The 15,159-nt window shown below is 36.6% G+C and overlaps 1 protein-coding gene across 1 annotated transcript in view; it reads left to right on the forward strand.

The window, feature by feature from the left end:
- ncam1b (neural cell adhesion molecule 1b) overlaps positions 1-15,159 on the forward strand; it is a 115,916-nt gene that overhangs the window by 85,117 nt on the left and 15,640 nt on the right. Inside the window, exons 9-13 of the mRNA XM_088012054.1 lie at positions 3,232-3,382; positions 5,081-5,268; positions 5,616-5,712; positions 9,176-9,346; positions 10,262-10,390. Coding sequence (XP_087868180.1) covers positions 3,232-3,382; positions 5,081-5,268; positions 5,616-5,712; positions 9,176-9,346; positions 10,262-10,390 — 736 coding nt within the window. The remainder of the gene's footprint in view (positions 1-3,231; positions 3,383-5,080; positions 5,269-5,615; positions 5,713-9,175; positions 9,347-10,261; positions 10,391-15,159) is intronic.

Here is a 15,159-nt window from a genome sequence, read left to right on the forward strand (position 1 = left end):
TTAACTATAAAGCATTAAAAAATGCAAAAAGTTTAAAAAGACTTAAAAAACTATGCAATCTGTAGCCTTTTGGGGGTACAAGTAAAGCCTGGTGGCCCACCAGGCTTATAATATACTGAGGGAAACCCTGTTGTAATTTAATGCCATGAAATTGGGCCTCTGTCTCTTTAAAAACTCCTGTTCCTTCTGAACCTTCGCCTTCAGGAAATCATCACAGCATCTCTCCTCTATTAACCCCTTAATGTTTTTACCAGTGTTGCAGTGAGATGTCGCTCATAACACACCATGTTTGTTCAACCTAAGCTCATACTGCCCCTTTCATTTTTTTTTGCCAGTACAACCACATACATCCTGCAAGTGCAATTTCCACTTAACACCCGACTTGGGATCACCTAGTCATTAAATTAAGGCTAAATACAACAAACTTATTTGATAAAATCATTATCCTTATATTGTTTCTGCTAGCTATATGTAAGACATGCAAAAATCCTTTTATATTTCAAGATTCCTTGTCTAGACATCTATGTCCATTAAGATATTGCTCGTTTAGTTTATTTTTGGGACATTAACAAGGAAAAAATAGGAACTGGTAAAGTTGTTAAACCTTTCAATAAAAAAAAGAACAGAAAAGAAAATTATATTTGTGGCCCACGAGTTCTTTCAACAGTATGATTGTGGCCCATATAGCACTAAGGACTCTACAACTTTCACTACCACAGGTTTTTCTTCCACTAAACTTTCCAGCAATAGGCTTTGTCACAGCACTTTCTGAACAGCCAGCTGCTTTAGCGGTTATTCTTTGTGCCACACCCTACTTGTTGTTGAGGGCGTTGACTACCGTCTACTTGACAACTGACAATTTAGAAGATGATTGTGTCGAGCATAACAGCATTTCTATTAGTCGTTTTTATCTTGTAATTCCAGTGAAACTAAATGTTGGGTTTTCATGTGCTGTAGGATATAATTATCCAAATTAAAAGAAAATAAAATATGTCTCACTGTGTGTAATGAATCAGGAGAAGTTTAGCTTTTTCAATCAAAATAACTAAATTAGCTGAGATTATTTCATAATAATCTAATTTACTGAAATGTTGATGAATATTTAGAAACGTTCCACATTTTTGGGATCTCTCACACACTTTGCTACTTCTCAAATTACATCAGAGACTTTAGTGTCCCCAAAAAAAGCCCATCCATACTTAAAGCTTTCTTTAAAGTAGGCACTAATGCTTAGATGCAGTGTGGCATGTTGTATAAATGCAGCAATCGAAAACAGCACCACAGGGGTCGACTGAGATAGCTATCTGCACAGGGGTCAGAAGAAAAGGGTAGTGTGTGTTATGTAAGTGTCTCCCTGCTCCCGCTACCCTCTATGCATAATAAATGCCCATGACATGCTTTGTGTGTTCAATTTGAATACAAACTAACACTGTTTCTCTTAAATGCCTTCCCAGGCTGAGCCCTAATTCAGTCTATGTAAAAGCATTCTGCCATTGTTTTGTTTTCAATTTGGATCAAAGCCACGAAGGCAACCGTAAGAGACGCTTAGATATTCAAGTCTAGCACCTTGTTAAAGGAACAGATGCATAATGTTATTGTACAAATGTGTGCAGAAAAAGAAAGTCAATTTATTTGGTTTTGGTAAATGTGGATCTGATTATATTGAGGATGTCATGTTTTAATTTGTTTCGTCTTTTAAATGAATAAAGCACTGAAACACTGGTGCAGAAGATAACTGAATATTTCAGAAAAATCTTTCACTTGCAAATACAAGAAGTTAACTTGGCATAGATGTTCAATGGGTCTTCCTTTTTTCAAAACAAAAGAAAAGAAAAAAAAGCTACTGAAAAATTCAAGATGGCCACCATTTTGCAGGATGGTCATAGGGATTGTGTATGTTGTACTAAATGTGCCAATGATTATCACAGATGATTACTTTTGTTAAATCATGCTTAATTTGACCCATTGATCACTCATGTCTAGTAATAATTTTTTAAGAGTGCCGCCATGGTCGTCATGGAAAATACATGTTTGCACTAAAATCACTAAATAGATGAATGTGTTTGGTGTCAAATCATAACCTACACATTTTGAGCCAAAAATCATTTATATTTTGTTGATTTGCAGTTATCTTTTTCTGGTGGACATTTTTCAGTGGCCATTGTGGTTATAATGTATACTTTTGTATTAAAATCAGGAGTAGTTATTGCCATTGCTGGCCAAATAGTTAGGTTGACTAACCATAAATTCACTAAGCAAGAATCTTAGCTCTGCTGCCGCTAAACCACTAAGCATATTTAAAAAATCAGCAGAAGTTGGCACTAACCAAGACGATTGTAATTCTGTCACACATTGTCTCTGTCTAGTTGACGACTGGTGTGAGATTCACAAACAGCAAAGTCCTCAATTGCTGATTCTTCTACATATTAGTTTAAAGTTGCCTGAATAAGAAAACATGATTTGACAGTTCATCCAAGTCATGAAAATAGGTAACATTTTATGGCAATAATTGGCTTAAAAAGCTCAAAATGGCGGCCATCATCGTAAAATTCAAGTGGCTAATGGGACTTTTTACAGTAATATGCTACACTACGGCTCTTTGGAAGCAGAAACCTTATTGTCTGGCAGTTTTAGTACCAAATGATAAAAACAGTCACAACAACATCTGCTGTAACAGTCACGATTTCAAATGGTAGGTGACTTGATGCATCCCTGAAAACGGAGTAAATACTAGATGTACACATCACTGCCTCATAACATATCTGATAACGAATAATTTCTAGAAATGGGGAAATAAAAGAAAAATTGTCTTAAATGAGGATGATGTAACAAAAAACATATATGTCAGCCAATGTGTAAAAGTGCAAGCGTGGAGCTCCCCGTCTGCAACTGTGCATCAGCATGTTTCACAAGTTAGTAGCTGCCATGTGAAAAGCTCTAGATGGTTCTTAATGCTGTCTTCCATCTATTATTTACCAGCTCCCCTGCTTTGTCATCAGCGTCCCCATGTTTCCACGTCTTTATCGAGCGCTGTTCGCCTCCTTCCTTAAGTTAATGTCCACTCTCTTTTTTAAAGGCTGGCTTACTTTTATTTTTCCATTTCAGGTTACAAACATCTTTCTATAAAATTGTTTAATGTCACAATGCAATATAGCCATTAATGAAGTCCTATTGTTTTTTTTTTGTTGTTGTTTTCCCCCTTACACCAAACCTTTTTCTGCTACCATTTAGAGTCCAGATGGAAATGTAGTAGTAAGGAGCGATGCTCGTGTGTCCTCCCTCACTCTGAAGTATGTCAAGTATACAGATGCCGGTCAGTATCTCTGCACAGCTCGCAGTGCCATCGGAGAGGATGAACAGACCGCTTATCTGGAGGTCCGCTGTGAGTATTGCATTGTCTTCAGCTTAGCTGGAAAATAAGTCTGGTTCCTGAGAGTCAGGTTTAGGTGAACCTACAGTCACAATGGGCTGTAGGTTGTGGATGTTTTAGGCTTTTAATTATTTATTTGAGTCATTATTTTTCAAATTTGGCATGATTAGATAATCAACCTTAAGGAAAAAAGTAAAGCATATGGAGAACAAATTTTAAACTATTGGGGAACCACCTGTAATTTACACAGGGTCAAAATTCTGTATACAGGCTGACTAGTGAGAACACGTTCCTTAGTATCCAACCCAACCCAAATCCGTAGGCAATGTGTCCCAATCCAACCTGACTAATTAACTTTACTTATAGACCTATGCCTACTTTTTTTAAATTACGATTGTAGACCATTTAGATAAGCAGTGTCTCATATTTAGCTTGTGATTAACATCTTCCAGTTCCATCTTCTCGTTTGTTGTAACCTCAGGGTGAGTCAAGTTCAGATACTCAAGTGCAAATCATCTGGCATGTGTGATTTGCAGGATCCCATCTCCTCTGCTGCTCAAACAGGGCAGGGCAGGACAGAGCTGTGTGTGCATGCAGTTTACTGTGCTTGTTACAATCTGATTAACTTCTGCACCCTCTTTGCTGTGTTTATTTAATCAACAAGTTAAGCTATCTGCTCTAGACTATAGACAGATTAAAACAACTTTATATTGTGCATTATATTGTGCATTATCGTTGGTTTTCTCTGTGCTGTATGGATCGCAGGCAAGCAAATAACACTGACCCAACCCGGCCTGAACTTTTTGTCTCGTTTGAGTTCGGTTCAGGCCATAAATCTAAACTATATTCCTTAGTAACTTCCACCTTGACTGCAACATTTTTGTAGCTATCTGCAAGTTTCAAGGTGAATATAGAGTTTAGTTAATTGGTTGTTATCCTACCGCAGGATAACAACCACAGTCTGCACACGTTCTGCAGGGTTGAGGTCAGGGTCATTGCAGAAGCCTGTCTGGAATCTGTATCCTTTCCTGCCAGTTTTGACTTCCATTTGTGATCATTGTTCTATTCCGCTTTGTTATAAAACCAAAGTGTGTCTAAGTTTCAACCAGGTAGCTGTTCATTTGACTTGAAGAACTTAGAGGTACTCCTTGTTCTTTATTGCTCCATCCTCTGGCAATGCTGCACCGCTGAGCTCGACAGTTGGTATATAGCTCTTAGGTTTTAAAGCCTCAACTTGACTGCTGCAAACATACTTTTTGGTTCGTACAGATAAAACAAGTTTGTGTCTCCTCTGATCATAGAACTTTCTGAAACTCGGCTGTCGTTGAAGGACGTAAACTTTGAGTAGGGGCTTCTGTTTTGTTTGGGATCCTCTCAATTCTTGGGCAATACTTTGACTTAACTGGGTGTTGCAAAAGGACTGGGATCCCAAATACTTATAAAAACTGAAACTAGAACGGATAAAGGAAGTCAAGAGTATGCCGAGGGAGTATGCATGAATGGTGCCTCTCTGCAGCAAACAAACCAACTAATTTAAATCAATTCTGCTCAGAAATGTGGTGAAACATAAATATTCACACTACAAAATTAAATAAATCATTAAAAGCCCCACAATGAATGTGTATGAATTTCCAACCAGAACTATGAACAAGTTAAAAAATATTTTCAGCTGTTTGAAAGAGTTTTCTGAATCACATTCTCAACTCCTAGATACGCCTAAGATCCACGGAACAGTGGCGGTTTACACGTGGGAGGGAAACCCGGTCAACATCAGCTGCGAGGTCAAGGCTTTCCCCACAGATGTGTCAATTGTTTGGCTCAGAGATGGACTGCAGCTTCCAAACTCAAACACCACCAACATCAAAATCTTCAGAACTCCTTTATCCAGTTACCTACAGGTACTGACTTTAAAGTACACTTTCCAACGTAAACATACATAATGCATGCATGAAGTTTTCTCCATGTGCACAGGCACATCCCAGACCCCCCATCACCTTGTGTCATCAAGATTTCATGAGCATAGACTAAGAAGTGAGGGGGATTTTCTTCTAGCCTCATTGTCGGGGGTGGGAGGAATCTATGAATAATTCAGCAGCATGAAGGCTCACGGCAACACATGAAAATAGGCTATTCTGATGGACAAACACAAAAGTCACCTCCATGGTGATTGACACATAAGTTTGTTCATCTGTTTAGCCATGCTTCCCTTATTATGTTCACTGCTATATTTTCTTCTCCCCTCCAGATTACACCAGAGTCTGAAAATGATTTTGGAAGCTATAACTGCACCGCCTCAAACGAGATGGGCACCGAGTCCAAGGAGTTCCTGCTCATTCAGGCCGGTCAGTGATGAGGATGTGGTTTAAATCTCACTCTTGTTTACAGCATTTGGCCTTCACATGTAATTATACTAAAAATACAACTCAGCAGAGTGTGTTGAATATTTCAGTAATAGCTGTTAAGTTTGTACAGGGTGTACGGACATCCGTAAAATGTCTTAAAAAGTGTTTGTGTGTGTGTAAAATTAAGACCTTAAAATGTCTTAAATTCATTAAAAATGTAAGTTGGTCTTTAATTTGTTAGTCACAGGTCTTAAACTTTGTAGAGGCAGGACTGTTCGATGTAGTTTTCTTTTCTCGTGGTACTTTTCTATTAGGCAAAAGTTTAAGTTGTTTGGAAACATCTTCATTGAGTTCTGTGACTCGAGGAGGTTGAGGCTACCGGTAACTAGCCGCTAAACTACCCTGGCTAGCTAGCTAGCTAGCGTTTTTGCCTCTATCACATTTATTAGCAGTTGGCTGGATGATGTTCATTTTTGCAACTGGCTGATTTCTACTGCCAACCAATTTGAGATAAAGTGATAAAACAAAACTTTTAAGCTTGGCACTGAAGGGGTTAAAGCTGTAGAGAGCAAAATCTGCAGTATGAGAAGCACAAAGCTGAGTTGATAGGTTTTAAGTCTTACATTTGACTTGCTGAAACGTGCAGATGCGATTCAGTACCATTGTAGCAGAATTAAACTTAAGGGTACATTCACACTATCCCTAGTAATCAAGCTAGTTAGCCTACAAACCTAGGTCTTGGATTGGTTGCTGTGAACTCTGGTGCGGTTTGAATGCATATGTGAATGCTAAGCGGACCGGAGACCACTCCAAAAGCGCCAAGAGTAAATGCAACCAAAACAAATGTCCAGCGCTAGTGGGAGAGAAGGCTTGTGGTCTTTCACCAAAGAAAGAGAAATCCTACAACCGCTAAAATTTGACGGCACTTCATTTTTGTCCATATTTCATGAAGAAGGAAGTTCCACTCAGTGTCCTCTTCAGACGTTTTTGTGCCGTTTCTTTCAGTGGTTCTTGGTTCATCGCCTCCAGAGGCGAGAGGGTGAACAGGTTTTTCATAGGGTTTGGTTGGTTTGACACAATGCAGTGCGAAAAACTGCACCAGCTGAAAATATAACACATGTTGCAATTTTGGTCCAAAAATCAAACAGTCTACCGGACTATCAGGTGTGAAAGCAACCTAAAACACAGAGCAGTGCTTTAGATGTTGTCTTGCTCTGGGCTGTAAAACAGATTTTACACTCCTTTTTAAAATATATTTTGCAGTAACAGCCAGCATGAGATTACACAAAGCAGCGGTGTTTGTTTAGATAGAAGATAACTTTAGATAAAAAGACATCAGCTCAACTATCAGCAACGGTTATCTGTGTCTTGTATCAAAGCCCTCGGTGCAGCGTAAAATAAAACTTTGCTGTGTTTTTACTTTGCATCTGCATAATTCAGCTGAATGCTTTCTTGAGAAAAGTACAAGTTAATAATGTTACACCTTCATATGAATGCATCCGTCTTCATAAGACGAGAGGAAAGGAGAAAATACAGGTTTTAAGCCACCATCTGAAGTGACTAGAGAAAAAAAAGCAGCATTTTTCACTTCAGGCAGAAACCTGTGCAACCACAGTAATTACAGTGTTCCTTTTTACTACCCAGATCAAAGTGAAAGTGATGCAGGAAAGAATGGAGCTCGCTTTAGAGTGTAGGAATCCCGCAAAGCCACCAGAACTCGGATATTACTGTTTCAATTAGTTAAACACTTTTAATAATGTAATTTTTCCCAAAATGGATCAAGAAGTGGGTGGTGAACAATTATTTTTTTATGCTGGTAAATTTAACAAAGGATGATTGAAAGTCAGAATGCGTTTTCAGCTCCTTCTGCACCTCGCAGCCTAGATGGTTTTTATAGGAAGGGTAAAATAAATCTTTATTTTACTAGTATCAGTATATTCCTGAACCCTTCTGTTCATAGTTTAAATGTTTTCATATTTCTGAAACACTGAATTATCTGAGATAAAGGGTTTAAATCCATATTTAATTTTAGTTTAAGCTCTTTGAAGGGTTTTTAGGTCTGTTTAATGCTTTCTTATTTTAATTTATTATATATATTTTTTTTACAGTTTTGCTTTTATATTTTACATCAAAAGACATGTTTTCATTTTGCTTCTTTCTCCAGGAACTTATTTTTCTAGAGTTCTAGCCTTTCCCTGACTGTGTGTGTTTTTACTGTGCTCTTTATGTGAATTAAGCCTGCTTACCAGTCCTGTAGAAGTGTTTATGCTTCCAACAGATAAATAATAAATCTACCAGGTGCACTTTGACCACTACTGCTCAACCCTCCCTGCAAATGAGGTTTATTGTCTAAATACTAGCAGCTGGTTTAGTTTAGTCTAAAACTAAACTGCTGGTATTAGTAGTTGTGCAAAGAGCAATTTAAATTTTGATTTAGTGCATATTAATCAGCATTTCTAGATTAAAGAGTCTTGTAAAAAATGACAGATTTAGCCTTTTGTAATGGCAGGTTTATGGTGAAAAGAAAGAAAAAGACGCACACACACAGACAAACACAAAATTTAATTGATTAAAATCTTTTAACTGGTGGAGCCAGCCCATGAAGCAATTTGTATACAAATATGTCATCTGAATAGATTATAAAACTACCCCAATTAAGAAATTTATGCTTACTTAATATTTTTACAATGATAATATGGATTTTTTTTTATTTTATTTTATTTTTTTATGCTTCAAAGTGGTCCTGCTGGCCTGGGATCAGCTCATCAAACTACAAGGCATATGATATAAAACTGTGGTGTTACTGAGTTTGAAGGTTCTTTTGTTAGATTTTTTCTTATGTGTTTAAACTTTTTTTTTTTTAAGTAATTTAATTTGATCTTTTAATTAAAAAAAACTTTTAAATGAAAGTTGTGAATCCATCATCATGCCTAGATATTTAAAACTAAAGCTTCTGTATTGGTGTTGATGTTTGCTCAGCAACATTCATTATCGGATCCAACTTTCTGCTTATTATCCAACTTTGAACATAACATGCTGACTGACTAAATTTTGTTTTAGCTGCTGACAAAGTGGCACCACTACTGATGACGGTTTCTCTGCTGCCTGTTTGTTTTGTGCATGTAAAATTATTATAATCTGCATGTAGCACATTAACCTGAATTCAAGTCTTGGAAGTCAATTTGTGCACAAATAGGCAAAATGAGTAATGCTTACTACAGGAATCAAAGAATGCTTTTTACATTTAGCTGTACTTAATGAACAATACAGTGTTTGGAGTAAGATCCATAGCTTTAAACCTATAAATCACTAATTAATTCACTTCTGCAACTGCTATGTATTATGAGATGCATTAAGAGTTCAATGTATCACTGTGAAAGGAACAAGCGGCTATAAGAATCGTTTTTGTGAAATTTTAAACTTTCTGTAGTTAAACTGACCTAATTTTTTTTTTTTTTCACAGAGGTTCCGTCATCGTTGGTCATTGATGAAGTGAGGCCTTTCTCCACCACCGCTCTGATCCAGTTTGGAGAGCCTGAATCTACTGGAGGCGTTCCTGTTCTCAAGTACAGAGCTGAATGGAGGATGCAGGGCAGGAGCAGCTGGACGCAGAAAGTCTACGAGGTCCAAGACGGTAAACACACGTATAAAAACTAAACTGCTGGTATTAGTAGTTGTGCAAAATTCACTTAAAAGTTCAACAAAAGATTTAATTATTTTTCAATGAATGTTAGATAAAACCTTTTTTTTATTTTGGTTGGAATTGATATAAAATGTCAGAAATATCAGTGCAAATGTAGAAATCAATATTCATACATTGTTTTGTATACAAATGCTAGATAAATTTTAATAAGGTAGGAAAATGTTATGGTAATGCTCAACTGCCATTAACTAAAAAACATTTACTTGGGCCAAAATTACCATTATTTACAGTTAAGAATAAATATTTTAAATAAAAAAAATTCAAATAAAACTGTAAAAGATTTGGTACATGAAACTGGCAGTTAAATGAATAACACTTCTTTATTTAAATGTTTGCAAGGATTAAAATACGCACATTTTTAAATGTTAGTCAATGATTATGTATTGTACTTGTAACCATCTATAATTATTTCTGTATAGTTTTAAATTACTTCAATTTTTATGGCTTATGGAATTAGAAAACTGTATACATTTATATGAAAAAATTGAATTATTCCTTACAGTTGTAATTAGACTATCGAGTTTGTAATTAATTATTGGACAAACTGTTTCTTTGTTGGATCGTGGCACACTTGGCTGTCAATACAAACTGTGACGTTGACAAAATAATTGAACACGGCTGCTGCTCTTGTTTCCCTGTATGCCGAGTTTCGGTACATCTCTAAATGGATTAATCAGTTGTCTAAACATTGTTTGGGCGAAATGAGAATCCAGCTAATCAGCGTTTGCGTGTTCGCCGATTAATTATCCATGTATTGTTGGAACGGGGGGGAATTTTATTGTTGTGCTCATCAAAACGATCAAGGTGCTCTCAACAGAACCTGCGCCGTCTCTGATATTGTAACAGACTTCGTCAACGAGGTGACGATAACGGGCCTGAAACCGGAGAGCCGCTACGAGGTGAAGCTGTCGGCCATTAACGGCAAGGGCGAAGGAGAGAGCAGCCCCACGGAGCGGTTCAAGACCGAGCCTGTCCGTAAGTGCACAGTTGACAGCGCAGTGTGAAGCTTTTATCCTCCTCTTCATTTCTTTCATCACAAACATATTACCTGCAGAGGATTTCTATAAACACATTATCGGCTGGTTGCCTGAGATGTTTGGACAGTTTCACAAAAACAGAGTGATTTCAGTCCTTTCTTCTGACCGATTTTGCTTCTCTGCAGGGAGATGTTTGAATTCATGAAGCAGTTATTTTAAAAGCTATCTACAGATATTTTTTACTCCTATAATTACATGCCCACTTTGTTACAAAGTATAGATATAATTTTTACAGCACTCTCATGTTAATTATGTTGTAATTTACTGAAAAAATAGAAGGTTTAATTTCTTACTCCCTAATTGCAGTGAGGAATTACAGTATCACCAGCAGCATGATATGGATAAGAATGAGTCTTTTGCCATCACAACAGCTCTTACTAATCAGGGGAAGTTGTACTGAAGTCAAACATTATATCTTAGTATCTCAGTTCAAAAAGTCAAACTCCTAATTTATAGAATTATCACACACAGTAATGCATTTCAAATGTGTATTTGTAGTTATTTGAATGACTACAAATGCAACCTGTTTTTCTTTGCACCTTCCACAGTGGCTCTCAATAACTTTGGCTGGAAATGAAATGGCGGTTCTTTAAAAAATAAACTATAGTAGATTTTTACCTAAAATTATTATTTGTGTGACATTAGCGGCTCTAAATAAGTTTTATTTGGCTGGCCTCAGAGGAATAATGGCTCTTCAGGATGTGAAGGTCACAGACTTCTGGGATAGAACAATAAAAAAAAGTGTTTAATTCTGACCATTTATTTTTTAGCAAACATATTAAAGAGAAATACTGCTGATTTCAGTTGGTCACCAACACACTCCACAGAAAAGATGAGCTACAAAAGCTCCTTGCTAAAGAAGCTGGCCTGTCCAAAATACTGAAAGTACCAGTGCCAATATTCCCTTTGGGAACCTATGAAGTATTGCCAAGAAGAAAATCAGAGACACCACAACAGTCAACAGATACAACTATGAGAGGAGTGTGGGCTTTTTTAGCACCTCAGATGTGCCATAGGCTGATCTGCTCCACCTTGCTTTGATGTAGTAATTCATGCAAAAAGTCCCTTGACTGCATATCGAGTGCACACTTATAAAGGGGCAGTATTGTGTCTTTTCTGTGCACATAGTACCATCTTGTAGCACAAATCAAGTAACTATCTTAACTAGGGCTGTAGCGACACACTAATCTCACGATATGCGATATTCTGCTCAAAATATGATATATATCACGATATTCAGCAAACGGTACGATTCAATACATTTTAAAGATTTTCTGAAAGATTTTAGAGGGACAGAGTGTGTTTGGTGACATTTTGTGAATGTCACATAGATTTGGATTAAATTCATTGAACTGATGGCATAATACTGGTTTAATAAATGCTTTTGTTATAAATTCTTTTATAGATTTGCTTTGTTTAAATGTTAATTTTGTAGCTTTGTGTATTTAGTTATGCAGAAAAGGAATATTTTTTGTCTTATTCACTTTTATTTATTTATAGTTTATTTCATTTCATTATTTTTTATTAATTGTAACTGTTTCATTACATGTCATTTTTACAGTACATGTGCAAGTTGGAACACGAAGGATTTGAGTAGGATTTAATGTGTCGATACTCGCAGCATCAATAAAACAACTTTATTTGTTAAAAAATGCTATATATCAAATTGAACTTAAAAGAAACTTTTCTTCATAATTTAAAGCTTTGAAATTGGGTCTCTGTCGCTTTAAAACCTCCTTTCTGAAACCTCTGCCTTCAAGAAGTCATCACAACACCACTCCTCTATTAACCATCCAACAACATTGTGAGCTCATATGATGAACACAGCTGATGCGCAGTTCCACCAGGTGTTTGCTAATTGCTGCTGGCTAGTCTGAAGGAGCTGAATGGAGGAGTAGAAGTACAGGGTTCAACACTCTCTGAGGTGGAACTGCAGCTCTGATGTGGCGCTGTGGCTGGAAAGCGTTTTGCACAGCTGAGTGGTTGCCACGGGTGATTAAAGGATTTCTCAAACATGCATGAAGAGAAAAAAACATTGAGGGACTAACATGATGTTGTGACGTAATACTCAGAAAAGTCGATTTTACATAATACTGCCCCTTTAGGGAATAAACACTTATTTATAATCAGTTTTCTTATAAACTGTTTGTTTTCATTAATTATTTGCCATAATCATCAAAACAAAGAGAAAAAAAATCTTGAAAAAGATTCTTTAAAAGTATTACAGTGTGTAATAAATGCTTGATATGAGTTTCACTTTATGAATTGAAGAAACGAACTTACGTAAAATTCCAATATATTGATTTGGACCAGTACCGCCTCTCAGTCCTGTGATCAGAGTTGGATCTTTGGAGCCTCTTCAATTGTATGAGACTTTTAGGTTGACTGTGTCACAGCTGATGCTGTAGGTGCTGCGACTGGTCCACAAAAATGGTTTGACATGTAACAAATATGAAAAGTAATCCAGTGCTAATGTATTTTTCAACTCAAATTTGCATTGTGTCATCAGCGGTCCACTTATCTGATCACTGTCTTTTCAGAATTCACTGAATCCTGATCTCATGGTTTAGTGTTTAGTGCCCTCTGTTGGTTGTCCATTTATAGAGCAGAGCCTCCCATGATGACTTCATGTCTTGTCTTTACGTTTCTATTTTTTAATGACTAATTTTTGTGTCCATTGTTCATTTTTCTCTGTTGTCCCTCAGCCCCCATTAAGAAGAGTAAGTGATTCATCTGTTGTAGATATAGGTTTAGTTTTAGCACTAGTTAATGTTAATTGAAAAGCTTAAAGATGCAGCAAAAAGGTGAAACATTTTTTCTTGTTTTAGCCATATTTTCAGTCTCTGTAAATTTGAACCACTGTTTTAAAAAAAAAGTAATTGTAACTCTTCTTAAAAGTAATCACTTTCTTTGTTTCATAAACAATAGCTCTTGCACAGCACCAGAAATTAGACTTCCCAAATTCTTCATTCAAGAGATTCTTTTAATCGAGGTTCAGATGGTCATTTGTGTAGAAAACTGATTTTGATTGCTTCTCTTGTCTTATGTCTCTAGACGACCTTTTTCATTTTTTCACAGACGGAACAGGTTTGTTCTGTGGCGCCGCTAATAGAAGCCCTTAGTGCTGTAGCCGTTTTCGTCTTATGGGATAACCTAGTCACCCCTGCTGATTAGAAACATGAAGGCATTGCAAAACCCGATAAGTTCCTCTTGCATTCGTGACCTCGCATGCCCCGATTTTCACTGCAAACTCCTCTGTGAACAGATTTTTATTATTATTATTATTTCACTTTCATCCCATGAGTTTCAATCTGATACACACAAATATGAATAATAATGTAATTCTGGGTTTGGAGCTTGTAAAAAAAAATAATTGGCTTAGTGACACTGTGATGAATTAACGGGAAATCTTCGTATTTCAAAAGCCGCTAAATTTTTTGCCTCTGGTTTCAGCTACTTTGGGGATGAGTTTGGGGAATATTTGCATTTGGATTAAGCCCATCAGCATTGATTAATCAGTTGCCTTCTGAAGGATTAATTCTGCCTAAATCAGGATGTAAAGTTGTTTGATGTCTCTTGCACTTCTCACATTGAGAAGCCAAACAGAGGAATTAAAGTGCCTTTTAACAGTGTGTTTATAGCTTTGCTGTGATTTAGTCTCTTTTTAGTTTGTCCTTAGGGTCACTTTAGTTTTTCTCTCCTCTACCCTTGCCTCTGTTTTGTCATCTCCCAGCAGAGACCCGCCAAGGTTTTCAGAACTTTTTTAGCATTTTGACATGTAACAAGCACACATTTTGATGGATTTTACTGAAATTTTATGACAAATCAACACAAAGCAGCACATAATTCTAAAGGGAAGGAAAACGAAGGGTTTCCCAACATTTGCACAAATAAAAACACACAAAAAAACTTTATATTAAGCAGCCTTGAGTCTATGCGTTGTGGAAACTACCTTTTGCTGCAACTGCAATTTTTTTTTGTTTGTTTTATTGCAACTAGCTTACTAATCCTTGCATTTTATTGTTATTAATCAATCAGTCAATTAATCAGTCATAAAATAAAATAAAAAATAAATCAAAGTCTGTGGTTACAATGTGAGAAATGTTAAAAAAGTCAAAGAGGTCTGAATGTTTTGTCCTTTAATTATGTCTTTTTACTGTTTCAATCACTCATTTCATGTTTGACTTGCATGGTGCTGATGGTTCCTTCAACCGTGCAGAAGGTAACTTGGTGTTGAATTTCCTCCGACGAAGAAGATTCTTAACTTCAGCTGATGAATACGACAATTAAACACCACATTATGCGCTTCTGTGTTCGCATGTAATACTTTAATCAGTCATGTCGGCATCCTGAAGGGGGAAAAAAAATGAGGGAAAACCAGAGCTGGTCATGGCGCTGTAGAAGTATTGATAGTCGGCCACATGACGGATGTTTATCAGTTGGATGTGTTACAGTAAATCAAGTGTGTAATGAAACTTGTTTGTTATAATTACAAAAGAATCATTGGTCGTTTCTTGCTACCATTTATTCCTGCCGACATCCCTTAGCTCTGGTTTTCATTCAAAGACTTGAGTATTTTTACATTTAATTTCCTAATTGCTGGTCATTGTTAACACTATTAAGATCAACGCCTTTCAGTTAGATCTACTAACTTGACTGAATTGAGTTTTGGAGGCAATGAAATGACATCTCTAAATTCTAATCTAT

Source organism: Poecilia mexicana, unplaced genomic scaffold (genome assembly GCF_051168715.1).
Source record: "Poecilia mexicana isolate PSO_F unplaced genomic scaffold, ASM5116871v1 scaffold_13, whole genome shotgun sequence".
Classification (NCBI taxonomy): Eukaryota; Metazoa; Chordata; class Actinopteri; order Cyprinodontiformes; family Poeciliidae; genus Poecilia; species Poecilia mexicana.